The 21,906-nt window shown below is 47.6% G+C and overlaps 1 protein-coding gene across 4 annotated transcripts in view; it reads left to right on the forward strand.

Moving 5' to 3' along the window:
- MAP7D1 (MAP7 domain containing 1) overlaps positions 1 to 21,906 on the forward strand; it is a 265,245-nt gene that overhangs the window by 225,154 nt on the left and 18,185 nt on the right. For all 4 annotated transcript variants that reach the window (XM_069223843.1, XM_069223844.1, XM_069223846.1 and 1 more), the window contains 2 exons: positions 8,628 to 8,820; positions 10,470 to 10,574. In XM_069223843.1, coding sequence (XP_069079944.1) covers positions 8,628 to 8,820; positions 10,470 to 10,574 — 298 coding nt within the window. The remainder of the gene's footprint in view (positions 1 to 8,627; positions 8,821 to 10,469; positions 10,575 to 21,906) is intronic.

The raw sequence follows: 21,906 nt of genomic DNA on the forward strand, positions 1-21,906 counted from the left end.
TGTGAGGAAGGACGCAGCTCTGCTTTTCACAAATCTAATTTTGGCTGGAAGCACCTATTTTGGGGAGGCGGGGAGGGAGTTTCAAACTTCTCTCTACTTAAGACATTCGGTTGGTTCTTAGACATATTTTCTGAGAGGAAAAAGTGCTTTTACCCCCTTTTCCCAGTGTAACTTTCATCGTCCTGCTGCCAAAAGCCATTATGCCACCTGTTTGTCAAATGACCATCTGGTGGAGTGAATATATCTAGGAATGACTACCGCAGTGTTTGTGTTGTCAGCATTCCTAACTCGTCCACAAAGGACTGTGAGAAGATGTCTTTTAGAAGGCCAGTGGATAGGAAATGGTTCTGGTTTAAGGCTCCAAAAAGATAAAAATGATGGAAGATAGCCAACTTCACGGAGCCTGGCCTCGCGGAGGTAGCTGGGGGGTACTTAGGGGGTTGGGAGTGCTTAGGGAGTTGGGGAAGAGGGTTCCAGTTCCACCCATTCTTCCTCCCATTGACACTGCTGCTGCTACTTTAGGAGGCGAGTGGGCAGTGTCCTTGGGTCACTGGCACTCTTGCTTCCGGTCAAGATTGAGAGGCTTTTCAGAACATTCTTTGACGTAGAATCCTTCTTCAGTGGTCTCGAAGTGCTTAGGCTTGGTGTTTTGTGGTGCCTCATTTCAGTGTTAGGGGGTGCTCCCTGCCTACCAGGGTTTCTCTGCCCTTAACAAAAAATCGATCCCATGTGATGTCGTGCATTTGGAAGAGGATCAGCCAGCCTACACCATCCCCTCCGGCAGACGCCATTCGGTCCGTTTAGGATGAGCTTCATCTAGTCCCTAGTGTAATCCTAAAATCCTTGCAAAGGGCTCAGCCTTCTCAGCAGTTGGATCATCTTTATGGTTGTCATGTAGAAGGGACATTACTGTATCCGACGTAGGTGGATGTGGGGGAAGAGATGCATTCTCTCCTAGCTGCTCCTTAAGGGCAAGGTTGCCGAAAGATGGGAATCACGAAGTCCGAAAAGCAGTGGTTCAATTTTGAATCAGTCCGACTCAGTTTCTGGTTCTTCAGCAGTTAGGCTTGAGATTTCTCCACCTCCTCGGTCCGTTTCATACAGAGGGTCGTCAATAGATGGTTCGATTTATTTTCTCTAAAAGATCTGCAAGAAAGTTGAACATCCAGAAGATTTTGTCGCAGGTGTCCACATATTTATTTTTTAGACCATCCAAACAAAGCATTAGGCGTAATCAGTTGTTCCCTTGGTTCTACATCTGTTGGGGCGTTTGCTAGACACTTTTTTCAAATCCTTTCCTAGTGCATCTGTAAAAAAAAAAAAAAAAAAAAAAAATGTTGGGAAATAAACTCACCTTGGCTGAATCACATCAAAAGTGCTTGAGTAATGTAGTACCAATGGTACAAGCTCTGCGTCGTTGATCGCTCTTGCCAGAAGATAGCATTTATGCTAATAGTAATCTGGCATTGTCAGAGCTTCTAGTTCTTCTGCTCAGTTAGGCCAATATAATAGATCTCATTGCAACTCCAGGAACCAATTTCTGGAATACCTACAACGTGGAAATGAGAAGATTTACTTGTAATTGTAAAGGAAGGGATGGTGACCTCCGACAACCCCAGAATGGAGTGGCAAGAGATATGGCCAATCTGGCAATTGTGAATATCTGCCATGGTGTTTGTCAGGCATTCATCTTAGCTCACTTTAACATATCTGACGCCACACGCTCAGCAGAAGATGTGGAAGCTCCCCGTCAATGTATTTTTACTATTTGGATCACATGCTGGCGAGGAGATACAAAGAATGAAAACAGAAACCTTGACATTTCCTCAAGTTCACTTTAAATCCTTTTCAATGGCAAATATCACACTCATTTCCCTTTCTGAAAGTGCCAACTTCAAGAGCAAAACAACCAAAGGAGCAGCAATCTTAGCAGCAAAAAAACACTTGTGTGCAGTTTTGTGCATGAACAGGAAAGCTCCAACAAAACAAAAACGATCATCTGTGTAGGAAATTACCCTCTTTTTGGCATGATTACCCCCACTTTTTGCCTGCTGTCAGTGTGTTTTGACTGTGTTTACTGGGATCCTGCTAACCAGGACCCCAGTGACTGTGCTCTCTCCCTCTAAATGTGGTTGCTTAGGACTTGGCACACCCCACAATTGGCATACTGGTGCTCCCATATGTCCCTAGTATATGGTACTTGGGTACCCAAGGCATTGGGGCACCAGGGGTTCCACATGGGCTGCAGCATGTATTGTGCCACCCGTGAAAGCCCATGCAAAATGTGCCTGCAGGCCTGCGATTGCAGCCTGGGTGAAAAGGTGCATGCACCCTTTCACTACAGGTCATTGCACCAGGTACTGTAAGTCACCCCTACGATAGGTCCTCATGCCCAGAGGGCAGGGTGCAGGTACCTGTGTGTGAGGGCACTCGCCCCTTACGACTCCAGCTCCATTTTCCTGTACTTTGTAAGTGCTGGGAAGCCATTTTACTTGTGTACTAGACCAGGTCACTATCTGTGTCCAGCTACATCATGGTAATTCTGAACCTGGGCATTATAAGTACTAAACATGTCGGAACCATACCCCAGTACTGTTGCCACTATTGGTTGTATGATTCCATCCAGTGTAGCTCCTACTAGTCTTTTGAGGTTTTCCAGGCACCCTGGGCTGCTGCCACCCCTCAACCACATTTCTGCCCTCCTGCTGCTTGACCAGCTCAGGCGGAGGCAGAGCAAAGGATTTCCTGTTGGAGAGGGTGGTAACACCCTCCCCCTTGGAAATAAGTGTTACATGGCTTGGGAGGGTTAACCTCCCCAAGCCATCGGTATGCTTTGAAGGGCACATTTGGTGCCTTCTTTGCATAAACCAGTTTGCACCGGTCCCTGCTCTGGCGTGAAACTGGACAAGGGAAAGGGGACTGACCTGTCCATCACCGCCCCAGGGGGGGTGCTCAGAGCTCCTCCATGTGGCCACTTGATTCTGCTATCTAGAATCCAAGGTGGGCAGAGGCCCCTGTGAGCATCTGAGTGTCCAGGTCAGGCAGGTGACATCACAGGCCCCTCCTGATAGGTGGTCACCATGCTAGGTGACCAATCCCCCTTCCTGGCTATTTAGGATCTCCCTCTTGGGTGGGTCCTCAGATTAGACATACACGATTCCAACAGGACTCCTCTGCATCGTCTACTTCATCTTCTGGCCATCAGGACTGCAGTTGGGCCCTCTAGGAATTGACAACCTGCAACTCCAGTGACAACTCCGATCTTCAATATTGTTTTTCCGGCTCCTTCCAGCAACTGAAATATTTCCCTGGCAATTCATCCAATGAGGGCGATGAGTCTTAAGCCTGCACAAGAAGCAAGAAGGAATCTCCCTTGGAGTGAAGGAGTCACTCCCCTGCATCCACAGGCACCAATTGCAGTGCTGACCAGCTGTGTGGATCTTCTCTCCTCCAGATCTTTGTGGATCCTGCATCACAGTTGGTGGTCTAGAGTGATCCCCTTATTCCTCTCTATCAGCTGTCCAACTTGGGAGACTGGTAGCCCTTGCAGGACAGTACCACTTTGCACTGTAACTCTTGCAGCTACCAAGGCTTGTTGGTTCCTCCTCCAAGGGATCTTCAGGCTCCATGTAACCCCGGCCTCCAGCATTCTTTCCTGCAAAGCACAGTCTCCTGCCTGCTGCTCCAACAATGTGGGACTCCTCATCAGGTGTGCTGAGTGGGCCTCACTGCGAATACTGTGCCTGCTGCCTGTGGGTCGCTTGTGAGGACTGCCTCCTCTTCTTGTGACTCTCCCAGCTGCTGAGCGTCACCTCGGACTCCCTTCCATGGGTCGAGTCCCCTGGGCTGTGCTGGCCCTCTTCAGCCTTGCAAAACCTTCTTTTCAGACTAATGCATTTGCCAAGGCTTGTTGGTGGTTTTCTAGCACCACTGACTGACTGCATCACGATCACCGATGTGGGACATCACTTGCATCACTTCTGGAACTCCCTTTCTGCTCCTGTGCTGCACTGCTGACTTTCTTCATCCACCGTTGACCTGATCCTGCATCCACAGAAGGGTGGGTAGTGGCTCCTACCACAGCCGGACACTCCAAATCAAACTTGACTTGGTCCCATTCTTCTGTCAGGATCCACATTTGGTTTCTTCCAGTCTTGTCTGGGTGCTGCACAGTCCTTTTCCAAAGCTCTCCTGTGGTTTGGGGAAAAAAACAGGTACCTGCCTCTTCTCTCCTGGTCGCTGGGGACACCCTGGTACACACCTTTTGGGGGTTCCTAGTTCTTCCAGGTCCCTTCTACCGATTCCACTTCCTTGGATGGGGGGGCTGCCTTTTACATTCCACTTTCTTAGTATATGGTTTGGTCTCCCCAGGGCTTTCATTATTTACTATTGCTTTTACTATTTGCTATTGCTTCTATGCAGATCACTGACTTCTAAAGTGTACATAATAGTGTGTTTACTAACTTCCTATTGGAGTATTGCATATTTAGTATTTTAGTATTTGTGTTACCATAATACAGTACCTTTATTTTTGTAACACTGTGTGGTTCCTTCATGTGTGTAAGTGCTGTGTGACTGTAGTGGCATTGCATAAACTTTGTATGTCTCCTAGATAAGTCTTAGCGCCTCATCCGCAGCTACCTCTAGAGAGCCATGGCTTCCCAGACCCTATCTACCCTCACTAATAGGGAGTACCTGGACCTGGTATAAGGTGATGACACCATCAGTGCTCACCACACACCAGGCCAGCATCCTACATTCTGCCCCCACTGTTTAGGGCCCCAGTGGGAGGGACTATTTTCAAATATCTCTCTAGATTGCATGTTATTACAAAGGACAAATGCATGCTAGATGCTGTGGAGCATTGGTAGGTCAAAAGGGAAAGGTTCAGAGTTTTGACTTTCCATCAAATGTTCCTTCGCCTCCAACAAGGTGACTGAATATGTGCTTTAAACCTTTTTCATGCACTCCTTTTTGCCAAGTACAGGTGTCTTCTGTGCTTCAAGATTCGAAATCATCATTACAAGTACAAGGTTCTACTCTTTGGATGAAAGTATGCTCCCCAATTTACTTTTTTTCAATTTGTTTTATAAAGTTCTTAGCAGTGGCCCCTGTGTTGCTTTGCAGGAATGGGTTGTTCATCTACCCATATTTCGATGACTGGCTAATGAAAGCATCCTCTAGTCTAAGGCTAGTACACGATCTTCCAATTGTGATAGATTTCCGCTTCAGGTTAGGCCTACATCTTAACTACAAAAATTGATATTCATCCAAGTCAAAGTACTTAATACTTAGGAGTGGTGCTGGACACAGAAAAAGGAAGAGTGTCTCTTTCTTAGAGGGTTTTGGTCTAGCCACCAGAAATGCATTTGACTCCTGATGGTGCAATTTCCTTCTGTTCGCCCTCTCTTTGGGTTCCATGGCCACTTAAATCTCTCTAGCATAGGATGTAAGTCTATACACGAGATCGCTGTAGGTGTAGGACCAGTGGTGCCAGAAGTCGGGAAGCTCTTTTAACAGATTTCAGTTGGCAATGAACATTGTCCTGTCCCCGCACTGGTGGTGCAGGAGAACGACTCTTCAGACTGAAATGCTGTTTCATCGCCTTCTTCCAACTTAGACATTAGTGATGAATACCTCATTGGAGAACTGAGGTGTGTTGTGATACAAGGTTGGTGGCCTTGACCGAGAAAAGTTATCACAACATTATGTTACAGATGCAAGCAATCCACCAGGCGCTGAGGCCTCTCCAACCTCCAGGGATCAAGGCTGGCTGACTCCTGCAACAAGCACACAGTATGTCCATCACATGGAAAATCAGGGAGAGATGTGGTTGAGAGTACTCTCTGGGGAGGCTCAAACAATTCAGCATTGGATGCTGGCATTCAGTGTTTAGCTGACTGCAGGTCACCTTCCCAGGCTGCAGAACACTAAAGCAGACATGCAGAGCTTTCATTTGTTGGTATTTAAATGAGAGTACTGGAAGGCATCTGCTCTTCCTGGAGCTGTCCATAAATACGTGTTTCTTTCAGAAAGAAACCAAAATACCCCGCAAAGCCTCCAGATTTCCAGAAACCCAGGTCTGGGGAATGGCCAATTGATGAGTTCATCAATCTTTCCCTTTAATTTCTTTGCTTCCAAGTGTGATCACGAAGTTCAGTTACAAAAATGTGATGTTTTTATTGCTCCAGATTGGCCTTGCTAGTAGTGTTATTCACCTAGTGTACAGTCTTCACATGAGCCGCACCAGAAACTGATGATCAGGCTGGGCCTGCGCTGCAGGGTGTCAGAAAGAATCTTTCATCCCAGCCTATCATCTCTGAAATTAAAAGCCTGCTTCCTGGAGTCTTGCAATATGGACACTTTTAGTTGCCAGAGCACTGCATGGCCATACTGAAAGAGGTGAAATGTTCTTCCACATGATCTTCATATATATTTAAATGGAAGAAATTCTGCATTTGATGACAACAGACTAAAAGACTTATGAAGCTGACAGGAATAGATCGTATTGTGATGTCTGCTTTATCTGGTCAAACCTGGTTTACGTTTTTATGCCAGGAGGGCGAGTAAGCTTCTAGTTCTGTGGAAAGGTAGACATTCCTTTCACAACAAAATATCATTACTCACCTTTCTCTTCTCTGAAAGGTGGTGTCTGCTTTTCACATTAATTCGACTATTTCCTGATGCCTACCTTACTCCAGAATGCTTCTCCAGCAGAGAGGTTGTTGTGTATTTTTAATGTCAAAAGGAGTTTACATTATAGCCTTGGAGCCCGCCGTACCGGAGCTATACCGGCCACTAAAGGCCAGCCCCAGCGTTAACAACATTAACAAGGGAGCAGAACTTTAATTGCCAATATAGCCCCACTACGAAGGGCTATAAGGCTATTGGAACATTCTGCCACTAGAGGGCAGAATGCTCTAATAAATAAAACAAAGTCCTCACGGAGCCCGACAAAGAACATTGGAATGTTGACGCGCCAGGCTTTTACCAGACAGTAAAAGCGTAGAGCCCTCCATTGTTTCCAATGGAGATTACAACATTCCAGTGTTCTAATACTGTTTAGATAAGACTAAGAATATTTGAAACGCCAAACAACTCTTGTAAATTACGGTGCTGGTAAGAAAGGTCCAGCTTCCTTAAACATACCACAGCCATATTGATTGTTTCTTGCATTATAACTTGTTATGAAAAGGTCAGTCGACATCACCTAGCAAGCAAGGGTTAGTGCTGCTTTAACAAGAAATATCCCAATCCTGCCCGTTCGTAGGGCTGCTACGTGGAGACCAGTTAACCTTTGTTAAACATTGTTTGGTCTCTGACTGCAGGATTGCTACCTTATTGGAGTACATTCTCTCCATAACCTGGTTGCTTAAGGTTTTCAGATCTGTGGCTCTAATCACACTTTCTAGGGTGTGGCCCCTCTTCTACCTTTTGTTAATATCAGTGGGAATCCCATGCTGATGAAGGAAAGGTTACCTGTAATCCAAGTTCTTCACCTTGGGTATCCCTCTGAATTCATAGAAAAGCCACCCACCTTTGCACGTGTTTAGGGCTGCAGATTTAGAATTGTTTATAGGTTGTCAGTGTCTGTCCTGCTTGCCACCCTTCTGGGCATGAGGGGATAGTTCAGCTTCCAAGATTTACAAAGTAGCAGAAGCTGCTTTTTATTGCACGCAGAGTTTCTTTGTGGAGGGCACAATTCCTGTTTTTTATTTTTTTATTTATTTTTTATTATTTTTTATTTCACTCTTTCATTGATGTTTCAGAAATAAGAACGTTGCCTATTTGGGCATGTTTTCTCTTAAGTGGATTAATTGAAAATATTTTACATTTCATGAAAAGTTGAGTTCCGGGATCTCGCATATATGCAAGGATATTCTACCTTTTATGAATTCAGGGGGAAAAACCATGGTGAAAGACTCAAGATTACAAGTAAACTTCCTTCTCAGTGAAGGGCTTTTTGTTGGTACAGAGCATACATTCATTGGGATAATGGCTGGTGGCAGATACTGTTATTATTGTTTTTATATAGCATGAATTTCATCCAAACTGGTTTTCATGGCATTGTACAGCATACACAAAACATATTTAACGATTCATTGACTGTCTCAGCCTTTAAAACAAACATTTGTCCTAAATTTTGCTAAGTAAATTATAATTGCAGAGAACCTGGTATGTGCTAATAATAATACAAGGAACATGCAATAATTACACTGTGGGTGCTGAGGCTGAAAGGGGCAAGAGTGGAAGTAAAAAGGTATAATTGAGGAAATGGTTGAGGGAACAGGGGCTTTACTGGTAGGCTACCACAGAGCAAGGCTTACCTTAGAGCTGCTGGTGGTGGGCATGGAGCGTTGTTCAGCATGGATCTGTTGTAGATTTAGATGTTGCAGATTATTTGACCATCTATTGATTTGATCCAGAGGTTCATCTTTAAAAGCTGGTATTGGAGGGGTACTCTAGGGCCATGAATTGGGCTTGAAGTTGGTGGGCTGAAAACAAGCCCGGTTCATAGAGGGTAGCAGAGGTGGAGGCTTATCCCGCTTCAGAAAGGCCCTGTGCTTGGCTCTGCCACTGGTTGGGTTACACGCATGTAACTGTGACTGACAACTGGTTTCCCTCAGGGTCCTGAGGGAGGAGAAGGCTCGCCGGGATGCCGAGGAGAAGGTCCAGCGGGAAGCAGAGGCCCGCAGGCTTCAGGAGGAGAGGAAGCAGCAGGAGGAGATGCGGCGTCTGCAGGAGGAGGCCAAGCTCAAGAAAGAAGCGGAGGAGAAGCTGAGAGCCGAGCAAGAGGAGATGGAGCGCCTCCAGAAGCAGGTGAGGGATAGGCATTGGGGGGAGGGGTTAGAACAGTATGGCAAGGGAAGATGCTGGGGGTGGAAAGGAACAAGGGCTGCCCAGAATCATGAGCACAGGTTTCTGGGAGCTTTGAAAGATCTCAGAAAACTTGTTGCCCGATTACAGTGATGTCCAGTGCCAAGGAGTCCAGTGTAGACCCGACAACATCTATGAAGCCGAAAAAGAAACACGGGCTGTCATCTTGAGTTAAGGGTTGCATTTCTTTCTGCTTCCCAAAACTGTTTTCCATCTTTGAGCCATATGAATTCACATACCTTGCATGTAGTGCCTTCTGGTGGTGAGAATGTGTCAAACAGGTGAATCTGTTGTAGATATGAAGCTGCTTTGATAGCCAGCTACCTTCTTCTATTCCCCAGTATAACTTTCTTCTTTTCAGTCGCATACCAGGCACTCTGTCCATTGCTGGGAAACCTATATGCAAGCATATGACGCCCCCCCATCCCCCCCGAATTTCACGTATCAGGAAGCAGTACAATCTGAAGTGAAACATGCAGCTAGAATTCATAGTGCTATAATAGTGTAAAACCCGATTTTATATTTCTTTGTAACTGGGTTTTTATAGTACAAAGCTCAGAAGCAAAAGAACACGGTATAGGGAAGTGGGAGGGGACTATTGCGGCTTGTGTGCAAGTGAGGAGTGGTGTCTCCATGTTTTGCCAAGGTGCTTAGGGGGCGTGTGTGTATCGTTCTCAATGGGTGTTTGGGGATGTTAGGGGAGTGTCCTTACAGAGATGCTGTTTGAGCTCTTTTCTTAATTGGAGATGCTACTGTTATTGCTAATTAGCATATAGCATGGGAGTGCGCCTGTCAAAGTCTTGATGCATAACTTGAGAAAGCTGATTCCACTGGTCTCCTCTTTTCTGCACTTCTTGAATTTCAGTCTGCCAGTGTCCCTTTGTGTGTTAAGTTGCCTTCCTCGTAGGGTGAGTTGTTCAGCCCGGTAGGGTGCCGGGTTGCTTGTTACTGCAGGTTTCAAGGATGATTTCGTGCTTGTAAGGCTAGCCACCGAGGCTCCTTCAACCTTTGTTGTCACGTTTGTTTATACCCTTACTTAGTTGAGTGGCAGTGAAATGATACCCTTTAATGGAGCTGTCTTGTTTTGTTGGGGCTTTAGCGAGAATGCTTTCCGTCCATCCAGGTGTAAGATGAAAGCAATTTGGTGGTTCTGCAGTCTGTTTACTCGAGGTTTATTCTTAACACAAGCGAGAGTTTATTTCTTTTTAATGTATTACTGTCATTATCAGCATTATTCTCGCCATCTGAAATTAACAATAAAAATGTGCATGAAACAAAAGCAAAACAATGAAGTATTTGCCTGTTGAGCAGATGGGTTCATTGTGGCCAGGGCAGTTGTGATGACAGTAGTGTGTGGTTTGCTGTCTGGGCTTCTGTACGGTGATGGATTGGCTTGCGAAGAATGCACAGGTCAGTCCTTAGTGGCCAACTTCTGCCAGTTACAGGCAGCAACAACATAGGCACATGTTGTGCAGCTCCTAGAAGACTAGTCTAGCCCCATGTTTCTACGGAGACCACTTGTGATGGTGCCTCTGTGGCCACCATGGAACTTGGGTTTTTTGGAGCTAACGTGGTGGGTCTTTGCATTTCAGAGGGAGGAAGCAGAAGCCCGAGCCCGTGAGGAGGCGGAGAAGCAGCGGCAGGAGCGGGAGAAGCACTTTCAGAAGGAGGAGCAAGAGCGTTCGGAGAGGAAGAAGGTAAGATCTGGGTAGAGGGGCACACTGATGAGGGTAAGAGTGAGAACCTGACATGACTGACTATGCCTAGCACTGTTGACCTTCACGCGACATGTTTTAACACTCTGAGCTCATCAGTGCAATCAGTACCAAAGAAGACCTGTCCTTCCCTCAGTTTCTTACCTGGATAAGTGGCTGCTGAAGGATTCTGCTCAAGCTAAAGGTATTGCTTGCACATCGGCATGTCACATTCCGACATGAGCTGAGGATGTCCCTGAATCTTCCAAAATCATAGCTTAAATGAACCGATAAACTTCAGTCTGTTGGAGTGGTGATGGGCACTCCTGATGAGGGTAATCCCACTGCCAGGGCGCACAGTGCATACAAATAATGATTCTTCCAGCCTTACCAGCCTGGGCAATTCAGGCAGTTCAGATCTGGGGCTGACAGGCCTCCTGGCCGTCAGCACTTGCTGTTGCCACAAGGCCGGTTGACAAGTGGGCACGGAGAGCTCAGTACCTGAAACATCAGGAGTGACTTGCACAGTCTTTGTTATCGAAGCAGAACGTTTTCCACAATATAGCCCGAGGGCACCGGACAAAAAACAGTTGAAAAGCTAGGATTTCTTTGTGCCACGGTATTGGGTTCAGTTAGTGACAGGCCTGCAAAGGGGGGAGGGGTGGTATAGATTTTGTAGATTCGGAATGTAAGTGGCCTGGGTAGAAACTAAGAGATTCTTCAAATACCACCGCCCTGCCCTGCATCAGCTGATGCAGAAAGGGGGCTGCTTGATGCTGTGCAAGGAAGCAGTTACATTTCGGAACTAGGCGATCTAGTGGGGCAGTTGTGTTCAAGCAGCTCATTTTGCAGAGGAATGGAGTGTCCAGTCTTCAGACTAAAGGAGCCTTTCTCTGAAGCAGAATCTAGTTTTTGTGATGAAATGGTGGCCACAGTGAGTTTTTCCTCAGCTCTCAGGGCCTAGTGTTGTGTTTCAGAAGTTTCCAGAAGGTGTGCCCTGAGAAATCCGGTTTTGCTCTTCTGGATTGGTGCACGCCATGACATATTTTCCACTCAGAGGATGTCTTGAACAGGACGATTCCTGTGAGAATGATTTTGGCGGCTCGGAACAGGTCCAGCAGTGTTTGGTACATAGATCTGCTCCTGAACAAGGAGTAAAGAGGCTGTTCTTGTTGAGGCTTTATTTTGGTACCTTTTGGGTGGAGGACACCAGCAAACTTTAATTTTCACTTGTTTTGTATGTCCCGAATCTGAAAGTTAGCAGTGTAAACAGTGTCATCTGAAGGTCTTGAAATAGGTGAAAATGGATAATGAATTCAAAGTTGCTCTGAGAACTTACACCAAAATGTGTCCTTAAGATGACACTGGTCTTTCCGAGTCTTGTGGTGCCAAGGCTAAATAAAAAAGGTAATTACATAAACTAAGTGCAGCCCAGTAACTGGGATTGTTGTAAAATCTCATTTGAGAACTAATGTAAGGAAATGCCTCCTTGGCATGGTTACCCCCTGACTTTTTGCCTTTGCTGATGCTATGTTTTGAATTGAAAGTGTGCTGAGGCCTGCTAACCAGGCCCCAGCACCAGTGTTCTTTCCCTAACCTGTACTTTTGATTCCACAATTGGCACACCCTGGCACCCAGATAAGTCCCTTGTAACTGGTACCCCTGGTACCAAGGGCCCTGATGCCAGGGAAGGTCTCTAAGGGCTGCAGCATGTATTATGCCACCCTAGAGACCCCTCACTCAGCACAGACACACTGCTTACCAGCTTGTGTGTGCTAGTGAGAACAAAATGAGTAAGTCGACATGGCACTCCCCTCAGGGTGCCATGCCAGCCTCACTGCCTATGCAGTATAGGTAAGACACCCCTCTAGCAGGCCTTACAGCCCTAAGGCAGGGTGCACTATACCATAGGTGAGGGCACCAGTGCATGAGCACTGTGCCCCTACAGTGTCTAAGCAAAACCTTAGACATTGTAAGTGTAGGGTAGCCATAAGAGTATATGGTCTGGGAGTCTGTCATACACGAACTCCACAGCACCATAATGGCTACACTGAAAACTGGGAAGTTTGGTATCAAACTTCTCAGCACAATAAATGCACACTGATGCCATTGTATATTTTATTGTAAAATACACCACAGAGGGCACCTTAGAGGTGCCCCCTGAAACCTAACCGACTATCTGTGTAGGCTGACTGGTTCCAGCAGCCTGCCACACTAGAGACATGTTGCTGGCCCCATGGGGAGAGTGCCTTTGTCACTCTGAGGCCAGTAACAAAGCCTGCACTGGGTGGAGATGCTAACACCTCCCCCAGGCAGGAGCTGTAACACCTGGCGGTGAGCCTCAAAGGCTCACCCCTTTGTCACAGCACCGCAGGACACTCCAGCTAGTGGAGTTGCCCGCCCCCTCCGGCCCCGGCCCCCACTTTTGGTGGCAAGGCCGGAGAAAATAATGAGAATAACCAGGAGGAGTCACTGGCCAGTCAGGACAGCCCCTAAGGTGTCCTGAGCTGAGGTGACTCTAACTTTTAGAAATCCTCCATCTTGCAGATGGAGGATTCCCCCAATAGGATTAGGGATGTGACCCCCTCCCCTTGGGAGGAGGCACAAAGAGGGTGTACCCACCCTCAGGGCTAGTAGCCATTGGCTACTAACCCCCCAGACCTAAACACGCCCTTAAATTTAGTATTTAAGGGCTTCCCTGAACCTAAAGATTTAGATTCCTGCAACTAACAAGAAGAAGGACTGCTGAGCTGACAAACCCCTGCAGAGGAAGAACAGAAGACACCAACTGCCTTGGCCCCAGACTTACCGGCCTGTCTCCTGCCTTCCAAAGAAACCTGCTCCAGCGACGCTTTCCAAGCGACCAGCGACCTCTGAATCCTCTGAGGACTGCCCTGCTTCGAAAAAGACAAGAAACTCCCGAGGACAGCGGCACTGCTCCAAAAGAACTGCAACTTTGTTACAAGGAGCAGATTTAAAGACCCCTGCAACTCCCCGCGAGAAGCGTGAGACTTGCAACACTGCACCCGGCGACCCCGACTCCGACTGGTGGAGAACAACCAACTCAGGGAGGACCCTCCGGCTACTCTATGACTATGAGTAACCAAAGTTGTCCCCCCTGAGCCCCCACAGCGACGCCTGCAGAGGGAATCCCCAGGCTCCCCCTGACCGCGACTGTCTGAACTCCATTTCCCAACGGCTGGGAAAGACCCTGCACCTGCAGCCCCCAGCCCCTAAAGAAACGGAACTTCTGTGCAGGAGTGACCCCCAGGAGGCCCTCTCCCTTGCCCAGGTGGTGGCTACCCCGAGGAGCCCCCCCCTTGCCTGCCTGCATCGCTGAAGAGACCCCTTGGTCTCCCATTGAAAACTGAAGGAAACCCGACGCGTGTTTGCACACTGCACCCGGCCGCCCCCGCGCTGCTGAGGGTGTACTTTCTGTGCTACTTTGTGTCCCCCCCGGTGCCCTACAAAACCCCCCTGGTCTGCCCTCCGAAGACGCGGGTACTTACCTGCTGGCAGACTGGAACCGGGGCACCCCCTTCTCTCCATTGAAGCCTATGCGTTTTGGGCACCTCTTTGACCTTTGCACCTGACCGGCCCTGAGCTGCTGGTGTGATAACTTTGGGGTTGCTCTGAACCCCCAACGGTGGGCTACCTTGGACCAAAAACTAAAACCTGTAAGTGACTTACTTACCTGACAAAACTAACAAAAACTTACCTCCCCCAGGAACTGTGAAAATTGCACTGTGTCCACTTTTAAAACAGCTTATTGTGTTTTATGTAAAAAGTATACATGCTAAAGTAATGATTCAAAGTTCCTAGAGTACTTACCTGCAATACCTTTCAAATGAGATATTACATGTAAAATTTGAACCTGTGGTTCTTAAAATAAACTAAGAAAAGATATTTTTCTATAACAAAACCTATTGGCTGGATTTGTCTCCGAGTGTGTGTACCTCATTTATTGTCTATGTGTATGTACAACAAATGCTTAACTCTACTCCTTGGATAAGCCTACTGCTCGACCACACTACCACAAAATAGAGCATTAGTATTATCTCTTTTTGCCACTATCTTACCTCTAAGGGGAACCCTTGGACTCTGTGCATGCTATTCCTTACTTTGAAATAGCACATACAGAGCCAACTTCCTACAACTAAGAATTATTGTTTGGCCCTATTCTTAACTTGCAAACTGTGAGTTACACCTGGTGAGTCGTTCAGGGAAAATATGATGAAAATAATAAACTTTTTCTGGTCTTCTACTATAGGCAAAGTCAGTATTGTACTGTATTTGTATAGCGCTTACTACCCCTATGTGGGGTGCTGCTGAAGGTCTGACCCATATGGATAGCAGGCTACAATCTGTATTGTGTATGTGGTTGGAAGGGTGTTTTTGTTTTGAGCCTATATGGGAAGTGTATCCGTGTTGTGTGTGTGACTATTAGATGTGGTTATCGTGTTATGGGACGCAACACCTGGCTGGGTGAGGTTATGTGAGAGTTAAGCGTGCAAATAGAATGAGAATGGGGACCAATCTGTTTAATCACTGGTACAGCAGGATGTTGTGTGCCCGCACACCCAGAATGGGAGTATTCTGAGAAATCCCAATAATCCATATAGTGACATAGATCAGGCAGAAATGCTGGAATACCAAAAGCGCAAGGATGTTGAATTGGTGACATAAGCAATAAACATTCACCATTTAATTGTATTTGTTTTTTTAAAGTCAGGGACACTGTCTACTGCTAAACAAATGCACCCCATGAAAGAGGAAGGATGTGAAAGATCAAGCCGGACTGGCAATCCGAGCAGAAGCTGCACAAACTTTATAAGGGCCAGATTCCTCTTACTTCTGCTTGGATGCAGGAAGACAAACGTTTGAGCAAAGGTTCATGCAGCAAACCACTCTGAATGGCGGATAAGCCCTAGTGTAGCCATTGCCCACCTAGACAGGCACTCTGCACTTCTGAGAGTGAGGGATGAAGCGCTTGGTAGCATGACACATGGCTGACTGACTGTAAGCCCCCCAGTGCATGACCATTATCTTGAGTTTTCATTTTCTGCCTTCTGGTTCTGAAGCATGTGTGTGATCAGAGAATGAAATTAATATTTTGCCACAACTAAAGAGTTAACTGAGAACTACGCTGAGAATTATAGGAGCTTAAAGACTGCAAGTGCTTAAATACTACTGTTACAGATACGTAACCTGTTTCTTAATTCTACAGCATCTTTATCACCCGCCTACCCTTGGAGGTCTCAAGACTTCTGATGCCCCTTAAGCTGCAAAAAATCTTGGAAGTGAAGTGGTGGGATGAGTGTCATATAACCTATATCCCCATTCACTAGTGTGACATATTGCCGTCTGTACTGTGATTGTTAAAGTTGGGGGGTCCAGCACGTGGTTGGCAAATTCAGAGAAAAGGAATCTCAAGAGAAAACACAGTAGCCATCAGAAACTATTTTACTAAAAGCTGAACTTGTTTTTATCCTTTTGTCGCAATGTCTAGAAGTAAGTAGTGCAATTGGTACATGGTATTGCACATGCTGTGAAATAAATACATATGCGTCACACTATAAATTAACATGCATTGTAATCTCATTCCAAGCGGTGACTGGATGAATAACATTTAACAAAAAACACCCTTTTAGGTTTTGACTGAGATCCTGCTAATACCAGACATGTGTACACTCTTCAGGCGCCCTACAATCCTGTGATTCGTTATCACCCACCGGTAATGTGGTGCAGGTAAAAAACTTTCATCTGATAGAGACTTCTAGTTGCAGATTCCTTACCTTAGAATTTTCCCCCAGGCGTCAGACTGTATCTGGAGATTTTTCTTCGAGCAATAGCCTTGCGCGTCGGTCGACTCCGCATGCGTCGTAGGCGTTGTGGTCACCGTGATGACGTCGGAAGTAGTACTTAGACGCCGCCCTCGTGCAGTGACGTCCGTTCTTTTCTTTCTGCGCCATGGCTATTTTTTTGGCCGAATTCAACTGTTTTGTCGAGGTTTTTTTTTGTGCAACTTTGGTGCGTCGAGGATGTCCCTGGAGACCAGGTTCAAGCCTTGGGAGGACTGCCATCGGACTGTGTCGGTGACAGATCCTCATCGCATTTGTCTGTGGTGCCTCGAGCGGAACCACGACCCGAAGTTGTGCTCCCAGTGACTGGCCATGCACCTGAAGGCTTTGAGGGAGCGGTCCCTAAAGCTAATGGAGGCCCGGCACTCAACTTCTGCGTAGGTCCTGGTCTCGCTTGAGAGGAAGGTCTCGAGATCAGTCATGGAGTTATCATCACTCATTTTCTTCTAAATCCTCGGATCAAGGTAAGAAGAAGTCGAAGAAGTCCCATCGCTCTCAGACTTCGCCCCAACGCTCGGCCAATGTGACGCGGGAAGAGCATCCACGCACTAGGCGTCTGGGTCGGCTCCGCGCTTCCACGAGTTTCCCAGAGCCAGAGCGACTCCCGCCCAACTAAAAGAATTTTACGAGGCCATGTGCCTCATATTTGGGTGGGCCGACCCAAATACGGCACCTTCGGGCCCAAGGGGTTCAGCTGAGGGGCCTTTGGGTTTCGCACCAGTGGCTTTGGCCCAGGCCACCGAGGTCACCTCCGGATCCGTGTGCAGATCCGCACCAGTCGAACCCTCGAGACCTTCCCCAGCGCCAGGTCGATTATCAACGCTCCCGACGTCGGTGCCCCCTATCGATGTCGACCCGATTCTTATCTTCGACGACTCTGAGTCAGAGCGGCGTCGGCTGACGCCAGTTTCGGTGGGGCCTCTTCCGCCTTGGTCGGATTCAGACCCTTTTTCCTATGGGTACGAATATGAGGAGGAATTGGAGGGGGTCCCTGGACCCTTATGAATACCAGGATGACCCTGCTATGGACTGGGCACAGGAATTGGGCGAAGCCAGTGGTCTGGATACTTCTCCTGACGCTGGCATGCTGTCTCCTCCTACCGTGGCTACGGCAGAGGGAGCAACTTATGGTATGGTGGTCAGTAGGGCAGCTAAGGTCCTCGGCCTTCAACTTCCTACTGTAGAGGTCAGGTCTAATCTCTTGACGGAGGTGCTTTAGCCTGGGGCTTCTACTTCAGAACCCCTTTTACCATTTAATGAAGCCATCACAGATGTCCTTTTGGGTACATGGTCCAAACCCAACACAGGGGCTCCTGTGAATAGGACTATAGCATGCTGCCATCGGTCCGCTCCGAACTACCCTAAATTCCTGTCCCAACACCCCACGCCTGAGAGTGTTATCCAGGCTTCCTCTTCTTCAGGTGTGTTACCTTCCGCACCCCCTGATAGGGAATACAGAAGGCTGGAACTGGAACAGTTTGGCAAGAAGTTGTTTTCTTCCTCCAGTCTAGCGCTGCAGTCTGTTAACACCGCATGCCTTTTGGGCCGTTATACCCACTTCTTGTGGGATAAGGTTGCGCAAGTCCTGCCGCAGATACCGGAGGCGGCCCGTGCTATCATCTCCTAAGCAGTGAACGATGGGAGAGTTGCGGCAAAGTTCACAATCCATTGTGGGCTGGATACGACCGACTCTCTGGGCAGATCGGTTGCAACGACTGGCCTTATGGCGCCACGCCTGGTTACCCACTTCTGGTTTCTCAGGGATGTCCATCAGTCACTCATGGACATGCCCTTTGGCACCCGTCTCTTCAGAGACAAAGCGGATTCTGCCTTGGAGAGATTCAAGGATTCCTGGGCTCCGGCTCGGTCCCTCGGTCTTTCCTCGGCCTCTCACCCACCACAGTCCACTTTTTGCCCCTTTCGTGGACATGGAAGAGGCACCCTGTTGCGTCCTCCACACAGCCACCGTGCCACGCACGCTGGCCAGCCTATGCATGGCCGAGGAACATGGCCGTGGGACAGGGAACCAGAGGTCTGTCCAGTCCACCTCTGCCCCCCGCTGCAGCCTCCAAACCCTCCTAGTCCGTCTCCTCACTCTCGCCCATTTGGTGGCAGGATTCACCATCACCTGCCCGACTGGGACCATATCATCACTGACATGTGGGTTTTGCAGGTCGTTCGAAAGGGCTACTCCCTCCCTTTCGAATCTGCTCCATCACACATGCCACCACCCTTTAATCATCAAAAACCAACAAAGGAGGGGCAAAAGAAAGGGATATTCGGAGAAAAGACTCCTGGTCCCGTGTGTGAGGTTCCCAATATAATGCACATCAAAATTGCACACACGATTCCAAAAAGAAAGGTTCTTCATAGACCAATAGGTTCTACATACCACAGAAAAGAAAAAGTTATTTCTTTTAAAGCACAAGCCCTCACTCACCTTACGGTGACATGCTTCATCATAGGGCTGTGCTCCTCGTCAGGCTGGCGCTGCAATGCCTGACGGGCCCCACGAGGGGGCTCTTTGCCGGAGATCTTGTTTAAGGAGAAATGCACAACCGGTCAAAAAGAAGTGTGGAGGATTGGTATAGTAGTGGTTAAAATTGTCTAGAGGTAGAAAATAAATACGTCTTTAATTTGGTGTAGATACCTCTGACAAGGTTAAAAACAATAAATAGGGAAATGGTAAAATAATGTCTACGCTCCCCATAAAAAGAGAAATTATTATTAATAGCAATTACTGACTCTCACATTGGGGAGTAGTATAAATGAAGCAAGTAGACACAGGGTCCCCTGTGCTACTCTACATCACAGGTCAACATGTTTCTCGCTAAATGGTAGTCAAAAATGATCTTAGTGCGATTCGTCAGGATCTTAATAAACGTACCTAATCCTTTAGATATTTGGAAAACCCTTATTTAGGGAGAACAGAGCCCTCATAATTTATATGTAGGGCCTCATCAGGGAAAGTAATAACTTGAAGCTATCCTTGGATATGGATAGAATCGTGTGGGAAGACCTAATGGTATCAACACTCCCTGGAACTCCTTATTACTTTCCCTGATGAGGCCCTACATATAAATTATGAGGGCTCTGTTCTCCCTAAATAAGGGTTTTCCAAATATCTAAAGGATTAGGTACGTTTATTAAGGTCCTGACGAATCGCACTAAGATCATTTTTGACTACCATTTAGCGAGAAACATGTTGACCTGTGATGTAGAGTAGCACAGGGGACCCTGTGTCTACTTGCTTCATTTATACTACTCCCCAATGTGAGAGTCAGTAATTGCTATTAATAATAATTTCTCTTTTTATGGGGAGCGTAGACATTATTTTACCATTTCCCTATTTATTGTTTTTAACCTTGTCAGAGGTATCTACACCAAATTAAAGACGTATTTATTTTCTACCTCTAGACAATTTTAACCACTACTATACCAATCCTCCACACTTCTTTTTGACCGGTTGTGCATTTCTCCTTAAACAAGATCTCCGGCAAAGAGCCCCCTCGTGGGGCCCGTCAGGCATTGCAGCGCCAGCCTGACGAGGAGCACAGCCCTATGATGAAGCATGTCACCGTAAGGTGAGTGAGGGCTTGTGCTTTAAAAGAAATAACTTTTTCTTTTCTGTGGTATGTAGAACCTATTGGTCTATGAAGAACCTTTCTTTTTGGAATCGTGTGTGCAATTTTGATGTGCACCACCCTTCAATCACCTTCCGGAGGATCATTTGGCGCTTCTCTGCCAGGATGTCGCGGCTGTCTTGGCCAAAGGAGCTATAGAAAAGGTCCCTGTGCCAGAAGTAGGTCATGGTTGTTATTCCCACTACTTCCTGATACCAAAGAAGGACAAGGGCTTACGTCCTATCCTATACCTTCAGGACCTGAACTACTAACTCAAGAAGGAGAAATTCAAAATGCCCACCCTGGCTCTGGTTATGTCTGCCTTAGACCCATGACACTGGATGGCAGTGTTGGCCTTGCAGGACGCTTATTTCCACATCCCAATTCTGCCTGGCCACAGACGTTACCTACAATTCGTGGTAGGTCACGAGCACTTTCAGTTTACCGTGCTCCGCTTCAGCCTTCGGGTGTTCACGAAAATGATGGCGGTGGTTGCAGCTCATCTGCGCAGGTTAGGGGTCTCAGTCTTCCCCTACCTCGACAACTGGCTGTTGAAGGTGGACTTGCCCCAGAAAGTCGTCTCCCACCTTCAGACTACGGCGAACCTCCTGCACACGCTGGGGTTCACTATCAACGTGCCGAAGTCACACCTGACTCCCTCTAAGATGCTCCCTTTTATCGGGCAGTTCAGGACACAGTGCAGTATCGGGCTTATCCTCCCGACAAACGAGTCCAAGACATTCAGGCTATGATTCCAATCTTTCGGCCTTGGTCTTGGGTTTCAGTGAGATTGACTCTGAGGCTGCTGGGCCTCATGGTCTCCTGCATCCTGCTAGTAACACATGCCAGATGGCATATGTGGGCTCTGCAGTGGTACCTAAAGTTCCAGTGGGCGCAGCATCAGGGGAATCTATCCGACTTCCTCCAGATTTCGGAGGGAACTGCGAAAGACCTGCAGTGGTGGCTTTCGAATCCAAATTGGGTCCACGGCAGATCCCTCTCCCTCCCCCAACCAGATCTCTCTATAGTGACAGATGTGTCACTGCTGGGTTGGGGTAGCCACATGGGAGAGGCTGAGATCAGAGACCTCTGGTCTCCGGCAGAGCCCAGACTCCATATAAATTTGCTGGAGCTCCGGGCGATCAGGCTTGCGTTGAAAGAATTTCTTCCCTCGCTCAAAGGGAAAGTAGTGCAGATGTTCACAGACAATACTACCGCCATGTGGTACTTCAACAAACCGGGCGGAGTAGGGCCCTGGACCCTTTGTCAGGAGGCACTACGCCTCTGGACATGGCTGGAACATCAGGGCATTACCCTGATGGTTCAACATCTGGCGGGGTCCCTTAAAGCCAGAGCAGACGAACTCAGCCGTTGCTGCACAGCTGATCACGAATGTCGTCTCCATTCGGAGGTGGCGCAAGGTCTCTTTCAGCAGTGGGGAGAGCCTTGGTTAGATCTGTTCGCCTCCGCAGAGACTGCGCCATGTCAGCTGTTTTGCGCGTTGGAGTTTCCAAGGCGGCACTCGCTCAGAGACACTTTTCATCTTGAGTGGATCTCCGGCCTCCTTTACGCCGTGCCGCCTCTCCCTCTTCTGCCCAGAGTGCTCAAGAAAATCTAAAATGACTGGGCCCAAGTGATCTTGGTGGCTCCGGACTGGGCTCGAAGAGTGTGGTATCCAGAGCTATTGAGCATGTCCATCGATCCTCCACTCAGACTTCCTCTTCGGGCGGATCTTCTGTCGCAGCAACAGGGGACGGTTCTCCACCTGAACCTGTCCAACCTCTGCCTTCATGCGTGGAGATTGTGCGGCAACAGTTGATGGCTTTTGCCCTTCCACCCGAAGTCTGCAAT

The sequence above is a fragment of the Pleurodeles waltl genome, chromosome 3_1 (assembly GCF_031143425.1).
Source record: "Pleurodeles waltl isolate 20211129_DDA chromosome 3_1, aPleWal1.hap1.20221129, whole genome shotgun sequence".
Classification (NCBI taxonomy): domain Eukaryota; kingdom Metazoa; phylum Chordata; class Amphibia; order Caudata; family Salamandridae; genus Pleurodeles; species Pleurodeles waltl.